General features: G+C 46.1%; 1 protein-coding gene across 1 annotated transcript; it reads left to right on the top strand.

The window, feature by feature from the left end:
• Positions 1-993: 993 nt before the first annotated feature.
• PRSS23 (serine protease 23) lies at positions 994-8028 on the top strand. The gene is made up of 2 exons (XM_054269870.1): positions 994-1133; positions 5986-8028. The coding sequence occupies exon 2, from the start codon at positions 5999-6001 to the stop codon at positions 7115-7117; it is 1119 nt and encodes a 372-aa protein (XP_054125845.1). The 5' UTR covers positions 994-1133; positions 5986-5998; the 3' UTR covers positions 7118-8028.
• The last annotated feature ends 7057 nt before the right edge of the window (positions 8029-15085 follow it).

The raw sequence follows: 15085 nt of genomic DNA, 5'->3' as shown, positions 1-15085 counted from the left end.
TTTTTTTAATTATTTAGTATGTGCTTTTTTCATTCATTTGGTAAAATCTTTCTGTAGACTCAGATGGGGATGGTGCTAGGGCCAAGCAAATGCAAATGAGAAAAATCATGTCTGAGAATGTAAAATCCTGGCATATTTTGGCTTTTCACAGATTGGCCATGGGTGAAGCATAGCTTTTGCTTTGCTTCAGGCTCTTTGCATCCTTTGTCAGGGCAGCAGTGGCTGAAAAGGTCAGTACAAGATTGTAAATAAATTGACTCCTATGAAATTTCTATTTCCTTTATAGAATAATGGTGATCAGCTGGGAATTTTGAAAAAACTTTTTCTTGGGTGACTTTTTCTTGTGCAGTTAAAACATTGCAGGATTTTTGCCTTCTTGGCTCCGGTTTCCTCTTTTCTTGCCAGATATCATTATAAGGCTTCAAGAAGGATGAGTAATTAAAACCCATGCAAACAATGTGTCGGACAATTAAATTTAAATGTCCGCCTGATGAGGCAACACGGGTGAGTGACCGCAGAGCTCCTGGAGCTGATGGCCTGCGGAGGCAGGAAATCCGAGGGGGCTCAAGAGTTACCAGGAACCCGCTGAAAAGGGACTTGAGGACCCAGACACGGGGGACAAAGAACCTGTTGCCTTTGGGGCTGCAGAAGTGCCACGGGCTGCACCCCAAAACCTCGCACCGAGATGGCAGCCACTGAGCCGCCCGTCGTGCCAGAACAAGGCTGGGGAAAACCCACTATGTTTTTCCTCGGGGAATAAATGGAAATAGCAGTAAAGGATTAGAAGGGGGATGACGCGGCCCGAGGGGCAGCCTGCGCGGAGGGACGGGGCGGCGGGGCCCGGCGGGCGGCGGTGCCGGCGGGAGCGCTGCGGGGCGGGAGCGCTGCGGGGCGGGGCGGGTTCCAGCGGCGGGATCCAGCGGCGGATCCACCTGCGGGAGGCGCCGCTCCGCCCCGCCCCGGCCCGCCCCGCTCCGAGCGCGCCGCCGAGGGCCGGCGCCCGGCGGGAGGGAGGGAAGGGAGGCGCTCCCGAGCCCCGCGGAGGCGGCGGGAGAGATGGGACCGGCACCGGCCCCGCCACCTGCCTGAGCCGCTCCCGGAGCCGCCGCCGCCGCTGCTGCTGCGGGGAGCCGGTAGGTAGCGGGCCCCGGCGGCGGGGAGGGCACCGCGGGGTGCGGGTCGCCCCGGGGGACAAAGGGGCGGCGGGAGGATGGCGAGCGCCGGGCTCGCCCTGCGCTGCCCCGGGCACTGCCTCACCTGCCCGGCCGGGCGGGACTCCGGGCGGGGGCAGCGGCTGTCCCGGCCCGCGGCGAGCGCTCCCTCCGCGCTGGGCTTAATGTTTAACCCCGCTCGCATCCACCGGAGCGCACCGGGCACCGCCTCCCCGGCGGCGCCGGCCACAAAAGGCGAGCGCGGCCGCTGCCCGCCGGTCCCCGCTGCGGGTCCGCCGCCGCTGCCGGGGACCAACTCTGAAAGCACGGCGGCTGAGGAAGGAACAGCTGGGATAAAAGTCGCCTTCGCTGCCTGTTCTTGCTTTGGAGGCGTCTGAAGGTAGCGCTCCGCTGCGGTGCTGTACTTGGGCTCGTCGCTGTGTTTGAGTACATCGGTATTTTTGGGTGGCCTTTTAAGACGTACGTGACACGAGCTGTTCAGTGAAGCGGCTGCTGGAGCCTGGGGAAGTTGCTTTTTGCGAGGTCCGAGGGGTTGGTGTTGGTGCTGTCCCACCGGGACACAGCTTGTGCAGCCGCCCCGTCACTCAGGTGGTTTGGGAGCCCTGGGGATGCAGGTCCTTCCCACAGCTTCACCCCGTTATGCAGACACCGTCACCGTCTGCTCGTAATGCGGATTGCTCTTGTGCTGTGATACCGGAGCTGCGTGACATGCAGGGAAAGAGAAAGAAGAAAAAAAGGAGGGTGAAAAGAGGCAGTTCTAGGAGTCGGACTAAATGGAAACACGTACTATGCTCCCTTTTCTCCGTGTGTGCATGTCGCTGGCACACGTGCCAAAAGAGCCGCTGTGCCCGGTGTGAGTGCTAATGGACACACCCGTGGGCTAACAGTATCAAAGTTAGCTTTCCAATGCATCTCTTCCTAGAGCCCTCAGTCTAGCAGGTAAGGCAGTGTAACCCTCGCACCACCCTCAGCATCTCAGGCAGGCTAATAAAGTTGTTAGATTTTAATGGCAGGAAGGCTTCTGTAGTTATTAAAGTGCAACTCCATTATTTTTGCTGTGTTTTAACAAGTTCTGTGACCAGGAAAAGCAGCAGAGGTATTTTGGCACGGCACTGACAGTGATTTAGTTCTCCTTTATGATTTGGTTTGAGGCAGATTTTTCTCTCTCACTGTCTTGGTGTTCTCTCTTGATTTTTTTTTTTTTTTTTTGGTATGTTTCCAGCGCTGTGGAAAAACTTTCTTCATTTCAAAATGTAATGGAGACTGGTTCATGGTCTTTCATACTAGATGATCCATGATTTATTGTTATTTAACCATCTACTGCAAGAACCACCCCTGAAGTAATGAACTCTTGCAGAAAAATTAATTGCTTATTAGAAAATTATTCATGTCCATCCTGAACAAGGCAATTTTCTTTCAGCAGCATCTATCTTGGAGCGTGAATGCCCACAGCAAGCAGGAAAATGTGTCTGTAAAGTGTTTCAGCAACACGGAGAGCCCCGGGGTAGCTGTCACTGTTTCCATTCTCTAAACAATTTTAATGCCATTAGCGAGTGTGATTATGTACAAACCGCTTCTAGGGGGTTCCTAGGCTGGATGTCAGAGCAGGGCTTTGTGCTGAGTCAAAGGGTGGATTGAGTTTATGACACAGTTTAAATAGAAACAGAAGAGCAGAGCTACAGTAGAGCAGCACATCGTAATTCATTCAGCGCTGCTCTGTGATCGCCGGGCAGGGAAGTGCTCACTCCTCACCGTCTGCTCAGTCTGAGAGCATCTCCCCGGGTCACCCATGAGTAAGTAGCTGAGGACAGAGAGTTTTTAAACCCTGGGGTTTTTTGCAGCCATTTGATTGTGTTTCAAATGAGAAGAGAAAGTAAAAGGAAAGAAGATCGTTACCGGAGAGTCTCTGTGTAAATGTAGACTGCTTTTTCAATTCCTTTATTTTTTAAGAGGAAGGATCTACACAGAAAGAGGTACTGTGGGCTAATTCGCATCCTGTTATAAGCAAGACATATTTATTCTATTTATTGCTGCCTATCTGATTTAGTACCAGTTATGTCTCCAGACGGAATTTAACTATGACGACTTCGGTAAATGAGCACTGTTTAGCTTCTGTAGGTATAAACTCACAACTGTATTTTATTGTCAGGTTTAAATAACATCTTAAATAATAGAAGCGTTCTGTAACTGGTGAAAAGGCTTTTTTATCCCCTGGAGCTGCAATGTGATCACAGCACAGAAGCAGCAGTGGAGGGGGTGGGAGGCTTGCTCAGAGACGTGAAGTGGAGTAAGTACCACTTTACAGAGTGCAGCACAGACACAAATACATCTTCTGAAGCCTTTTTTCTGGGACCAGCTCGAGTCCCATCTCCTGTCTGCTCTCTTCATAGGGCGGCTGCCCTCTGCTGTCTGAAGCTGCCCTTCCAAGCGCTGGCGGTGCTGTGGGGAGATATGGGAGGGCAGGTTGCAGGGCGAGGTAATCTCTCTCCTCAGCCCAGATGATCATCTCGGAGGAAGCAGAGGAGCTGTTTGGCACACAGTCCCTCCGTCGGGCCGCCGTGCTGACAGGCACGAGGGAATCTGGCTGCTTGTGCAAATAACAACTGACAGGATGCTTCTGGTTTTCCCCTGCCAGCTAAATAAACCAGCCAAGGGCCAGCAGAGGCTCAGTTAGCATGGGTGGGTTTTAGCTCCAAGAAGTGGCACGAGTGGTGCAATTTAGAGAGATGCAATCCATCAAGAAATCTGAGGGCAGCGAGGGCAAACTGCCTAGAAATGCATGTTCTTACTGATGGGATCATACCTGATGCACAGCTTAACTGTGGTTTAGTCTGCTATCAGCTTCTGACTGTGAGACCAGTGAGCACTGCTGCATCTTTCACTGACACAAGCAGGACAGTTAGCAGTTGACTCATACCAGTGTATATTGTCTTTGTGGGGATGGAGCAGTGTCATTTGTCCCTGTTACCTTCTTTTTTTTTTTTTTTTTTTTCTGTCTTTCTAATCACTGTCCTACAACAATAGATGTGATAATACAGCAGGTGTTCCCTGTGTCATCCTTACAACATTTGGAAGTCTTTCATTTCATAGCTTGCAAAATGCAGCCACATCCAATACTAAAATTTGCTGTGGAAGGAGTCAGAGGAGTGTTTGGTTTTCCTTGAATACCAAGTATTTTCTGATTTTGAGACATATAACATGATGCAATTCTGATTAATGTTTATAATGGCTTTTATTTGCCAGCATGAGTCATCAGTTAGGTATAATGCATCATATTTGGTGGAGACTAACCTAGGAAAAAGTATGTTCCTTTAAAGATGTTCTGTTTGTTAATGAAAAGTTTGCCAACAGAATGTGTGGTCATTTCTGAAAGAGTCCTGAAAGAGTCCACCTGCCTCTGTGGGTTTCAGTAGCATCAGTTCTGTTCATCTACATCTGTTTTTTGGACTTTTAAGTCTTTTGATATCTTGCATGAGTCAATTGATATTTTAAACATTGTGTGCTTTAATGATAACCTCTGTTCCCAAAGAGGATGGTACCAAAATTCTAAGAATCTGGGCCCAATATTTGAGTTGAGCACCACTGGACATCAGCAGCCTGTAGCTTTCAAAGTCTTGTTTGATGCAATTTAGGGATGGAGTATTTCTACACAAAGCACTGGAGAGAAGGATTTTTCTTTTTTATTCTTAGATAGCTGTGGTCATTTCCTGTGTGATTTGCTTTGGTTTACTCGTTTGAGGCATTTCAGGAATGATCCTGCAGTTGTGATCAGTGTAACCTCAGCAGGGTTTTAAATATGTGTAAGCTCAACATAACGGTGAACTTTCCTTTGAATAATCTTTGTGTGAGGGAGATCCTGCCTGCCTTCTCACCCAGGACACAGTGCCTCCTGCAGCGATTCAGCTGTATGGTTAATTTTCAAATAAACTGAAGTTAGGCATTTTTTTGACACAGTTGTAGTGCACGCTGTTCTCTGCAGTCCCAGGCACTCCACCTGCGGTTCATAAACACATTTACAGCCACATTTGCCTCCCTGTGCTCAGAGGGGGTTGGTTTGCATTTCTAATTAATTGAGTTTATAAAGCAATAAGCCAGTGTGTTAACTGAAAATTCCCTCAAGAATTGTAATCTTCCTTCATTAGCTGCCTGTGTGTAATCATATCACCCTTTCTCATGTAAGCCTCGGGGAGAGCCAGTGCCACTTGGTGCAGAGCCTTTGTCTGCTGTGAGCTGCAAGGGGAGGTGAGTCTCCTCTGTGGTTGTGTTCTGCAGCACAGCCCCTGTCAGGTCACCTTCTTTGTCCCTCCCCACCTGTCCCTGCCATCAGCCTGGTGTCTCTGGCTGAGACAGCAAATGGTGTGAAGGGATTTAAAGGACATCTTTCAGCAAAGTCAGAGAGCAGGGGAGAGCTTTCAGAGAGTGTTCTAATCTAGCTGAAGACAGACATATTTCCTTTTTGCAGGAGCTCTGTTTACTGGATGAATGGATTTAAACAGAATCTGAATTTTCTTTAAACTGTGTGAGGACAAGTACTATAACTTCCCACTGATGTCAGCTGGGAGTTGTTGGCTCAGCACACCTGAGGGTTAAATGTCCTGTATTTCAGTGTTAACCTGGGAGACTTGTTTTGAGACTCCGGCTAAGGCATTAGTTTGGCACTGAGAAATCTGAGCTACTTGATGTAAGTTAACTCCATTCAAATTGCTTGACCCTTATTACATTTATACTGGGTTAGCAAGCCACTACTTAGCAAGGTAGGATAATCTTGCAGTGGGTTTGGGTGAATAACTGTATTTGCTTTTGCCTTCCACAGACCGACGTTCAGAATGGCAGCCTTGTCCACTTTAATCCTCCTTTTGTGTGCTGCTAAAGATGTGATGCCTTCCAGTCCTCACTGGAAGCCAACTTGGCCGTCTTACAGAGTTCCCGTTATCCTGCCGCAGTCTACCCTGAACTTGGACAGGCCCCAGTTTGATGCTGAAGCCAGACTGGAAGTGGTATCTCCGTGTGGCCCGGCATGCCACAAAAGCTCTCCGCTGCCGACGTACGAGGAGGTGAAGAACTACCTGTCCTACGAAACCTTGTACGCCAACGGCAGCCTCACGGAAACTGAGGTGGGCATCTACATCCTGAGCAACGGCGGCGACGGCTCCCGAGGCAGAGCTCGAACTAAGAGGCAGATCTATGGCTATGACAGCAGGTTTAGCATTTTTGGGAAAGACTTCTTGTTGAATTACCCGTTCTCCACGTCGGTGAAGCTCTCTACGGGTTGCACGGGGACGCTGGTGGCCGAAAAGCACGTTCTTACTGCTGCTCATTGTATCCATGACGGAAAGAGTTACGTCAAGGGAGCTCAGAAACTGCGGGTGGGGTTCCTAAAGCCCAAACAGAAAGATGGCAGCAAGGGGTCCAATATCACCAACTCGGCAATGCCTGAGAAAATGAAATTCCAGTGGATCCGTGTGAAACGGACGCATGTCCCCAAAGGATGGATCAAAGGCAATGCCAATGACATCGGCATGGATTATGACTATGCCCTGCTGGAGCTGAAGAAGCCACATAAGAGAAAGTTTATGAAGATTGGCGTGAGCCCACCAGCAAGACACTTACCTGGAGGGAGGATTCACTTCTCTGGCTACGACAATGACCGTCCAGGAAACCTGGTTTACCGTTTCTGCGATGTCAAAGACGAAACGTACGACCTGCTGTACCAGCAGTGCGATGCCCAGCCGGGTGCCAGTGGATCTGGGGTGTATGTGAGGATGTGGAAGAGGCAGAATCACAAATGGGAGCGTAAAATTATTGGTATATTTTCAGGCCATCAGTGGGTGGACATGAATGGCACCCCGCAGGATTTCAATGTAGCTGTTCGCATCACACCGCTCAAATACGCACAGATCTGTTACTGGATCAAAGGCAACTACCTTGACTGCAGGGAAGGATAAAGACAATGAAACTCCATGAAAGCACTTAATGACTGGTTTTAGTTACTCATCTGAGGAAAGGCTAGACTTTGTGCTGCAAATGCATGGGATCACGTAACATCAAGAGGTTATATGTAGCTTTTCAAGCCAGCCACCTTGTTCTTGGGACAGGGACTGGGTGGTGCTATCATTACAGCCTGAAACTGGGGAGAAAGGAACGTCTGCTGGGTGGGGAAGGAGCAGGTGGACTTGCTGAATTTGCAGCTGAGCAACTGAAGATTAATTAGGGGCGGATCAGTAAACAGTATGAAAACAGAACCGTCTCCAAAGAATCTTGTAAAAGGGACGCTGTTGACTATCTCATGCCTACAATGTTTGTTTTAATAAATCCTAGGATTAGTAGAAATGCTTTGATCTGAACTTTTAAAAGAAAATATTTCTATGCTGTTGGGGGCTGAAGAGGGGCATTTAATGGTGTTTGCAACCCAAACATTACAGCTTTGTGTTCCTGCATGAGAAAAGGGAGTGTGAAAAGGGCAAGGCATGTGCCGTGGGAGATGAATGCCACACAAATAGCGTGAAGGGTAAATAACCACATAACACTTCTAACTTCCTTTCAGCCTGAGTGATTTGAGACTTTATTAGTAACACAGTTAAGAAAAATGCTTTTTGAGCAGACAGACCTTGATGTTGTAATGATTTGACTGTGAAGATGATGTTGGTCATATGATCAGTGCAGTTACATCCTGCTTTGAGAAACACTGATTGCACGTGGGATTAAATCCATGTAGGAGCTGGGACCTATGAAGGAGCAGGATCCCTATGAATATACTAGAAAGCATGTGGGGAAAGGGGCTTTTCTGTTTATGACCTACTTAGGCCTTTTAAGGAAAATCTCATGTCAGCAACTCAGATTTTCAGAGGGGAAGCCTGTCTTCCCTGTTTGTTGAAGATCCTTGCTGTTCTACCTAATAGTACACCACATAGAGGGACTCTAGACTTAAAAGTGTCTCTCAGCCATATCCCATTGACAGTGTAATTTGGGCATCTTGACTAATGTTTCTTGTGGCTTTTGAAAAGGAATATTCCTCCCCACCTAGCTGTTGAGTTACAAATAATTCTTAGCAAATGCACAGTTCAGGATTTCTGCAGCTGGAATAGAACCACTTTATAGGATGCAGCCTGGGTTTGCTATTAAGTGATCCTCTGCTGTCTCTTACAGATAAGTGATACTTTTACTGTAGAAGAATTAGAGTTGAAAACAAGAACTGTCTTTTTGGGGTAAAACCAGTGCTGCCAAATGCTGTAGCTCAGCAAACAGTATTTGGAAATCAACATGGTCTGTGCAGCCAGCCTTTCTTAGGTGGATTGTGCCACTGTATTTCAGTGACATGGTTGAGGACATGCTGCCCTGCCAAGATGATTTTTTAAAGTAGGAGGATAGAGACCGGCTCCTGTTCCTCTTCCATCCATCCCTCACTGACTCCTGAAGCTTCCCAAGCTGCCCATGGTGCTTGGTCTTGTGGGGCAAATGCATGTTCCTGGTGAGAAATATCAAAGCTGGGAAGGAGTGAATCCAAGCAGAGCTTCCCTGTGCTATACCAATACAAGGAAAATGTTAATTCAGCTAAGCCTTTTTTTACACTCTACTAATTACTACGGCATTTGTAAACATTTGCCTGATGGTGCTTTATCTTTGTGGTGGCTTTGGCTCTAGTTCTGACAAACATTTATGCTGGAGCTGCCTATGATTATTATTTTTATAGAAGCAGTGTACAAAAATGTGGACTCTCATGTGGGTTTTTGGTGCACTCAGATACAAGCAGTTACTAATGCTTTGAAATATGAATAATCACCATATGTATCTGATGGTTTTTTTCTGACTTTTTGTTTTAATTTCCTTTACTCTGTGGATGTTATCTGGAGCACTTTTGTTTGAATGTATCACAGTGAATAAAGAAAAGTTATGGAATTTCAATGCAGACATTCTTGTATTTGTGCTGTATTGGGTTGCACTTTCAATCTCATTTCAGCTACTTATTTCTAAAGACATTCAGATACAGATTTATTAAAATCCTCAGTGCTGTTTATTTTCCTTCAATTTTCTTCTGCTCTTACCTGTTGGAAGTTTTTGTTTTGGTGTATTGTTTTTGGGGTTTTTGGTAGGTTTAATTACTTTAACACATTTGGATGCTAATAATCAATCTTAGCTTTTGTATGACTCTTACAGTTCCAAAGCCAGTCATGAGCTCTGATTAGTTAGAGCTGAAAATAACCTATTAGACTGAAAAGCCACATTGTTTTTATGAACTTCAGGGTAAATAAACTATGGAGGAATGTGAACCAGTCAGTATAAGGTCAAAATTGAGGTCAGTCCATCTTCTTTTTCTTTTAGTTGATGCAGTATAAAAAATAGTTCCTTTGAGGCCAACAGTGAGACTCGGAGTTTTTAGAGAAACACTGGATGCAGAAAGTTTTTCTTTTTGAAATTGCTGTTTGTACAAGTTTCCTGACCTTTAACAATGCACGCTACGTCATGTGGGCTTGAGAACATCAGTCCTGATTTATTGGATGTATTTCCCATCCACTGATCCTGTGTTCTCAACTGCTTTCTTAGATTGTGGACTAAGAACTTTTCACAGAATCACAAAGCCATTTAGGCTGGAAAAGATCTGTAAGATCTTCAAGGCCAATTGTAAACCTAACGCTGCCTGGTCCACCACTAAACCAAGTTGTGAAATGCCACATTTATATGTCTTTAAAAACCTCAAGGGGTGGTGACTCCACCACTTGCCTGAGCAGCCTGTTCCAATGCTTGACATACCTTCTGGTGGAGAAAATTTTCCTAATATTCAGTCTGAACCTCTGCTGGCACAACTTGAGCCCATTTCCTCTAGGGTGATGTGAGCAAGGTGGTTTTTTGTTGTTTTTTTCTAAGAATGTGTGCAGCAAGTTCGGTGTAATCAGGAGTGGGAGAGTCTCTTCCCACTGCACACCCTGTGCAAACATTCCAGTTTTAGAAAGAAAAGGAAATCTCAGATAACACAGGCAGAGTTGTGGTGCTGAACTTCAGCACTGTGCCCACCGGAGTTGGTGGTAATTTTGCCAGTGTAATCATGTGCAGCAAGGCTGGGCATGCTAGACAGGTTTGACAATTATATCCTGAGGATATTTGCTTTGATGCTGCAAAGTAGGATCTTCTTTTAAAACCAGAACTTTAAAATTATGAGAAAGATAGCCATGCAGCCAAAATAAGGCTCATCAAGAAAACACAAGTAACTAATTTATATACAGGCATGGCACTTGAAATTTCATTGTCCAGCCAATGACTGCCTGTGACCTGCAGGACTGAATGAAGTGCCTCATTATTCTTGTATATGAAGGCAAGACAGTAGCTAGGCATAGAGGTACTGTTTTGACTGTGATTGAAAAGGATTAAAGCCTGCTCCTGCATCTGTAAGAGGCTGACATGTGAAAAATTTTACTTAATTTTGCTATAAATCCCTCGGAGAACAGTGCTGGAGATGGAAAGTGAGGTCTCGAGAGAACACAGATCCTGCTGAGCTCTTCCCCAGCACACACTGAACTTAGCCTACTGAAGACTGCAGAATATCATCAAGTTTCCTTTTCAGAGAAAAAGTATTTTCCTTGCATCTGTAATTGTTTTGCAACTGAATTCCCAGGCCTGCCTGGTTAGAGGGCAGCCCTCATCTTAAAGTTGCAGGCTGAACCCCAAGCTAGTATAATACATGCTTGAAATTCTTTTCTGTGTTTCCACTTAATCTGCCATTTGTTAGCAGGTTTTGGTAGCCTGCCAACTCAATATGCACAGGCCTTGGGAAGAGAAGCTTTCAGTGAGTGCATAAAGTATGTTGGGTGGGTAAAAACTTTGCTTTTCTGGAAGAAAAAGGAAGCATGGACAGAGAAGAGCAGCAGAGAGTGAAAGGGCAGTGTGATTTGTGTCACAGGGCGAGGATTCCTAGAGCATCAGTTTTGTGGATGTGCATGTGTGTAGGGTTTTTATAAATAATACTGTTACTTTCCATTCCTTGTTCTCCCAGGTGGAGAAGAAAAACTTAGGAGCTGGAGTAAATTAGGTTTCTTCAAAGGAGCACCTTAGTGCCAGCTCTGAAGCCAGTGTGCAGCACAGATGAGAAGTTTAGGCTGTGACTTGTCTAATAGATACATAAAAGAAGAGTGACAGTGACATAAGCATTAGGAACCTGATCTCCTCCTCCCAGATGTTTTTTCCTGTCTTACACGGTGACTATTAGGTTGCACGTGCTTTGTGCCTGCTGGCAAAGGCAGTGTGGGCTTTTATAGGTGAATGGTTATGCAAGGGAAGAGAAGTACCTCAGCATGCTCCAGACGCTATTATCAACACTGGTTATTCCCAGGATAAAATTATCGGCAATGCTTTGGGTGTGGATTGATTTTTAACTAAATGGGCATAGGCTGAGCCGTGAATCAGGCTTATACTGTTTGGTTTTTATCGAAAGATCTCTAGCAGTAATTAAGTGTTGTGGCTCAAGGAGAGGATGGTGAATGTTCCTCTGCAAACTTTTCATGAACAATGGTTTGTTTTATTTTACAATAAATTCCATTTAAAAGATTTGTGCATGAGCAGATACAAGAAGTTAAACACTTCTATTAGTCTCAGCAAATAACAATGATTTAAATGGCACATGTAATATGTAATATCTGAGATATCTTTAATAACATTTGCTTGTTTGCACTCATTTCAATCTTGGAAATCACCAGTTATGCTGATTTGGTGAGGAGAGTGTATTTTTCTAGCAAGTGTGCCCAAGTTGAAAACAAAAAGCTCAAGAAATTCTGGCTTGTGATGAGAGTATGAAGATTGTAAGTTCGTATTGGAGTGACAGCAGTAATAAGGTACAACAACTTCCTGTGACAGCTTTTTGCCACATTATCGTAGATTTGGTGATTTTCCACAGGTTGCATTCATGAAGAAGTTAATTTAATGATTATTAAGGTGGTGGTTGACATAAAGTTGAACATGTGTCAGCAGTGCCCTGGCAGCCAGGAGGGCTGAGTGTGTCCTGGGGTGCATCAGGCGCAGCATGGCCAGCCGGGCAAGGGAGGGGATTGTCCTGCTGTGCTCTGCACTAGGATGGCCTCACCTCGAGTGCTGGGGGCAGTTCTGAGTCACAGTAGAAAAAAGACATTAAACTAGAGAGAGTGTCCAAAGGAGGACAGTGAGGATGGTGAGGGCCTTGATGAGAAGCCATATGAGGACTGGCTGGGGTCACTTGGTCTGTTCAGCCTGGAGGAGACTGAGAAGGGACCTCATTGCAGTCTGCAATATCCTTTTGAGGGGAAGGGGAGGAGCAGGCACTGATCTCTTCTCTCTGGTGACCAGTGACAGGACCCAAGGGAATGGCCTGAAGCCGTGTCAGGGGAGGTTTAGGTTGGATATCAGGAAAAGCCTCTTCACCCAGAGGGTGCTTGGGCACTGGAACAGCTCCCCAGAGCAGTACCCACAGCCCCAAGCCTGACAGAGTTCAAGAAGCGTTTGGACAATGCTCCCAGGCACATGGTGTGGTTCTTGGTGTGTTCTGTGCAGGACCAGGAGTTGATGATCCTTGTGAATCCCTTCCAACTCAGCAAATGCTATTATTCTGTGATTTTTTGCCTTTTTTGCCTTTTTGCCTCACCTTTGAGGCCAGATATATTTACTACTATGGACAGGTCAGAAGAACAGAAAAATGTTCACATTTGCAAAAGTTTGGTGAAGGCTTGTCCGACATAAAGTCTGTTTCTGAAGTTGAGGAAGGGCAAGTGAATTGGAATTGTTCAGCTTGGAAAAGAGAAGGCTTTTGGGTGACCTTATTGTGGCCTTCCACTATCTGAAGGGAGCCTACAAGAAAGATGGAGAGAGACTACAAGACAGGGCAAGGGGGAATGGCTTCAAACTGAAAGAGAATGGGTTTAGATATTAGGAAAAGAGTATGGTGGTGGTGGTGAGAAACTGGAACAAGTTGCCCAGAGAAGCTGTGGATGCCTCATCCCTAGAAGTGTTCAAGGCCAGGTTGGATGGGGCTCTGAGCACCCTGGGCTAGTGGAAGGTGTCCCTGCCCATGGCAGAGGGTGGGAACCATATGGTCTTTAAAAGTCCCTTTCAACCCAAACCATTCTATGATTCTGTATTTGTCATCATACAGAAAGGAGTACGTTTAAATGGGGTAGTTTCGATGAGTTTAAATCTGAGCTAGCAGGAAAATGGTTTGTTTTATCTGTTTTTCTATCTTTTCTATCCTCTTTCTGTTCCTGCCTATCCTTGGAAAATAAATTTCCTGTGATGGAAAAGAATGGGCATCCTTAGAAGTGAGGGGATCAGGTGCACTTAAGAGAGCCTGTTCAACTGGTGTGTTTGTGCTTTCCTGCTGCAAAAAAGAGAGCTACCCAACAGCTTGGCTGCTCTGCCTTTTCTGGGACAGACAGGTCATACTTGCTTTGGTCTTGGCCAAAAATTTGCACCTGGGTCAGAGGCCTTTCTAATAAAAACTCTTTTGAAATCAGGATGTTTCAAGAAAGTCTTTTCTATTAGTAGGAGTTCATAGAAACCAAACATATTTTCCTAATGAATTTCCAATCATACCCTGCTACAGGTAATTTTTCCTGCTGCGTTCTGGTCCCCATGGGAATGAGGATGATACCCCTACATGGAAGATGATATTATGTCTTATCCACAGCATTCAACAAAATTCTCCTGTCCAAAAGTCATATTTTTCCTGAATCAGTTGCAGGGTTTTTGTCACTCTGACTGGAGCATACAGGGGTTGGTTTCATTGTTGGTGGGGCAAGGAGGACATGAGAAGATCACCACTGCACCAAAGGGTCAGCCAGCTGTGGGACTGGAGCCCACACAAACAGGTGGGGCCACAGGGGTTTTCTGGTCTCTGCCATCTCACAAAAGCTGCACTCAGCAAAGAAGCGTGGGGTGGAAGAAAATGTCACCCTGGGCTTCGTCCTGCACCCACCCAGTCAGCTATTGTGCTGGCTGGGAGCAGAGTTGGGCACAGAGGGATCTGCCACACGGCCTAAATGTCACCAGGCGTGTGGGAGCACTTCTCTTCAGCCAGCCCTTCTGAGGGAGCATTGTAGGCAATGAAAGGGCAGGAAAGACTTCTGCAGAAAGTGTGGGTGGCAGAAAAGCAGCCCTTCATGCTGGGAATACATCAGATGTGTGAAAAAACTCTGAAACGTCTTTTCCCTGAAGTAAAGAGCTAGGCTGAGGGATCCCTGCAGGTGGAAGGAGGGCAGCTTTGCTCAGCAGGACCCCTCCCCACGCCCAGAGGTGTCCCTGGCAACAGCTGAGCAGGAGGGGGATTGCCACACTCTCACCTTTGTGGATGAGCTACTCAATACCTGCCATCTGCCTCCAGTGGGAAGTAATTATTTAACAGGAAGAACAATAAAAATTGAGAGAATAACCTGACAGAAGCTGTGTTAGGTACAGCTTAAATAGGTACCAATTAAATAACTGTGTACAAACAGGTATCCAGAAGTACTCTTGTTTTTTCTAAGTAACTGTGGCCACTGCTGCTGTTGCCAGCACTAAAAACCTGAACTGCATGGGCTGGACTCAAGCTGGTGGCTACTGTGGAGACATCCGCTTTAGAAATTCCCATTTCCCAGGCTTCACCATAAAAACAGACTTTCTGTCTCCCTGTTTCCACCAGACCTCACTCAGGAAACACAATCCCCTTTTAAGTACATGATCTTAAGCTTTGTCTAATGAAATGTCTTCAGGGTGTTTCTCAGTAATCGGCTCCCTGAGTTCCTCCTGTGAGACATTCTGCTGCTCTTCCCAGCTTTGTGTCATCAGCAAATTTCATTAATGTGATCCTCCTTCTCAGGCAAGTGTTGCTGGTGAATATATTTAGTTCAGTCTGCCTAAGAGTGATGCTTGAGAAGCTGTGCTTGTAACCTCTCTCTACCCTGTCACTTCCCCTTTCAGCACAT

This window comes from Melozone crissalis, unplaced genomic scaffold (genome assembly GCF_028551555.1).
Source record: "Melozone crissalis strain CALT ecotype California unplaced genomic scaffold, PUWL_Pcris_2 ptg000008l_1, whole genome shotgun sequence".
Classification (NCBI taxonomy): Eukaryota; Metazoa; Chordata; class Aves; order Passeriformes; family Passerellidae; genus Melozone; species Melozone crissalis.
This window is presented reverse-complemented; position numbering and strand designations above follow the sequence as displayed.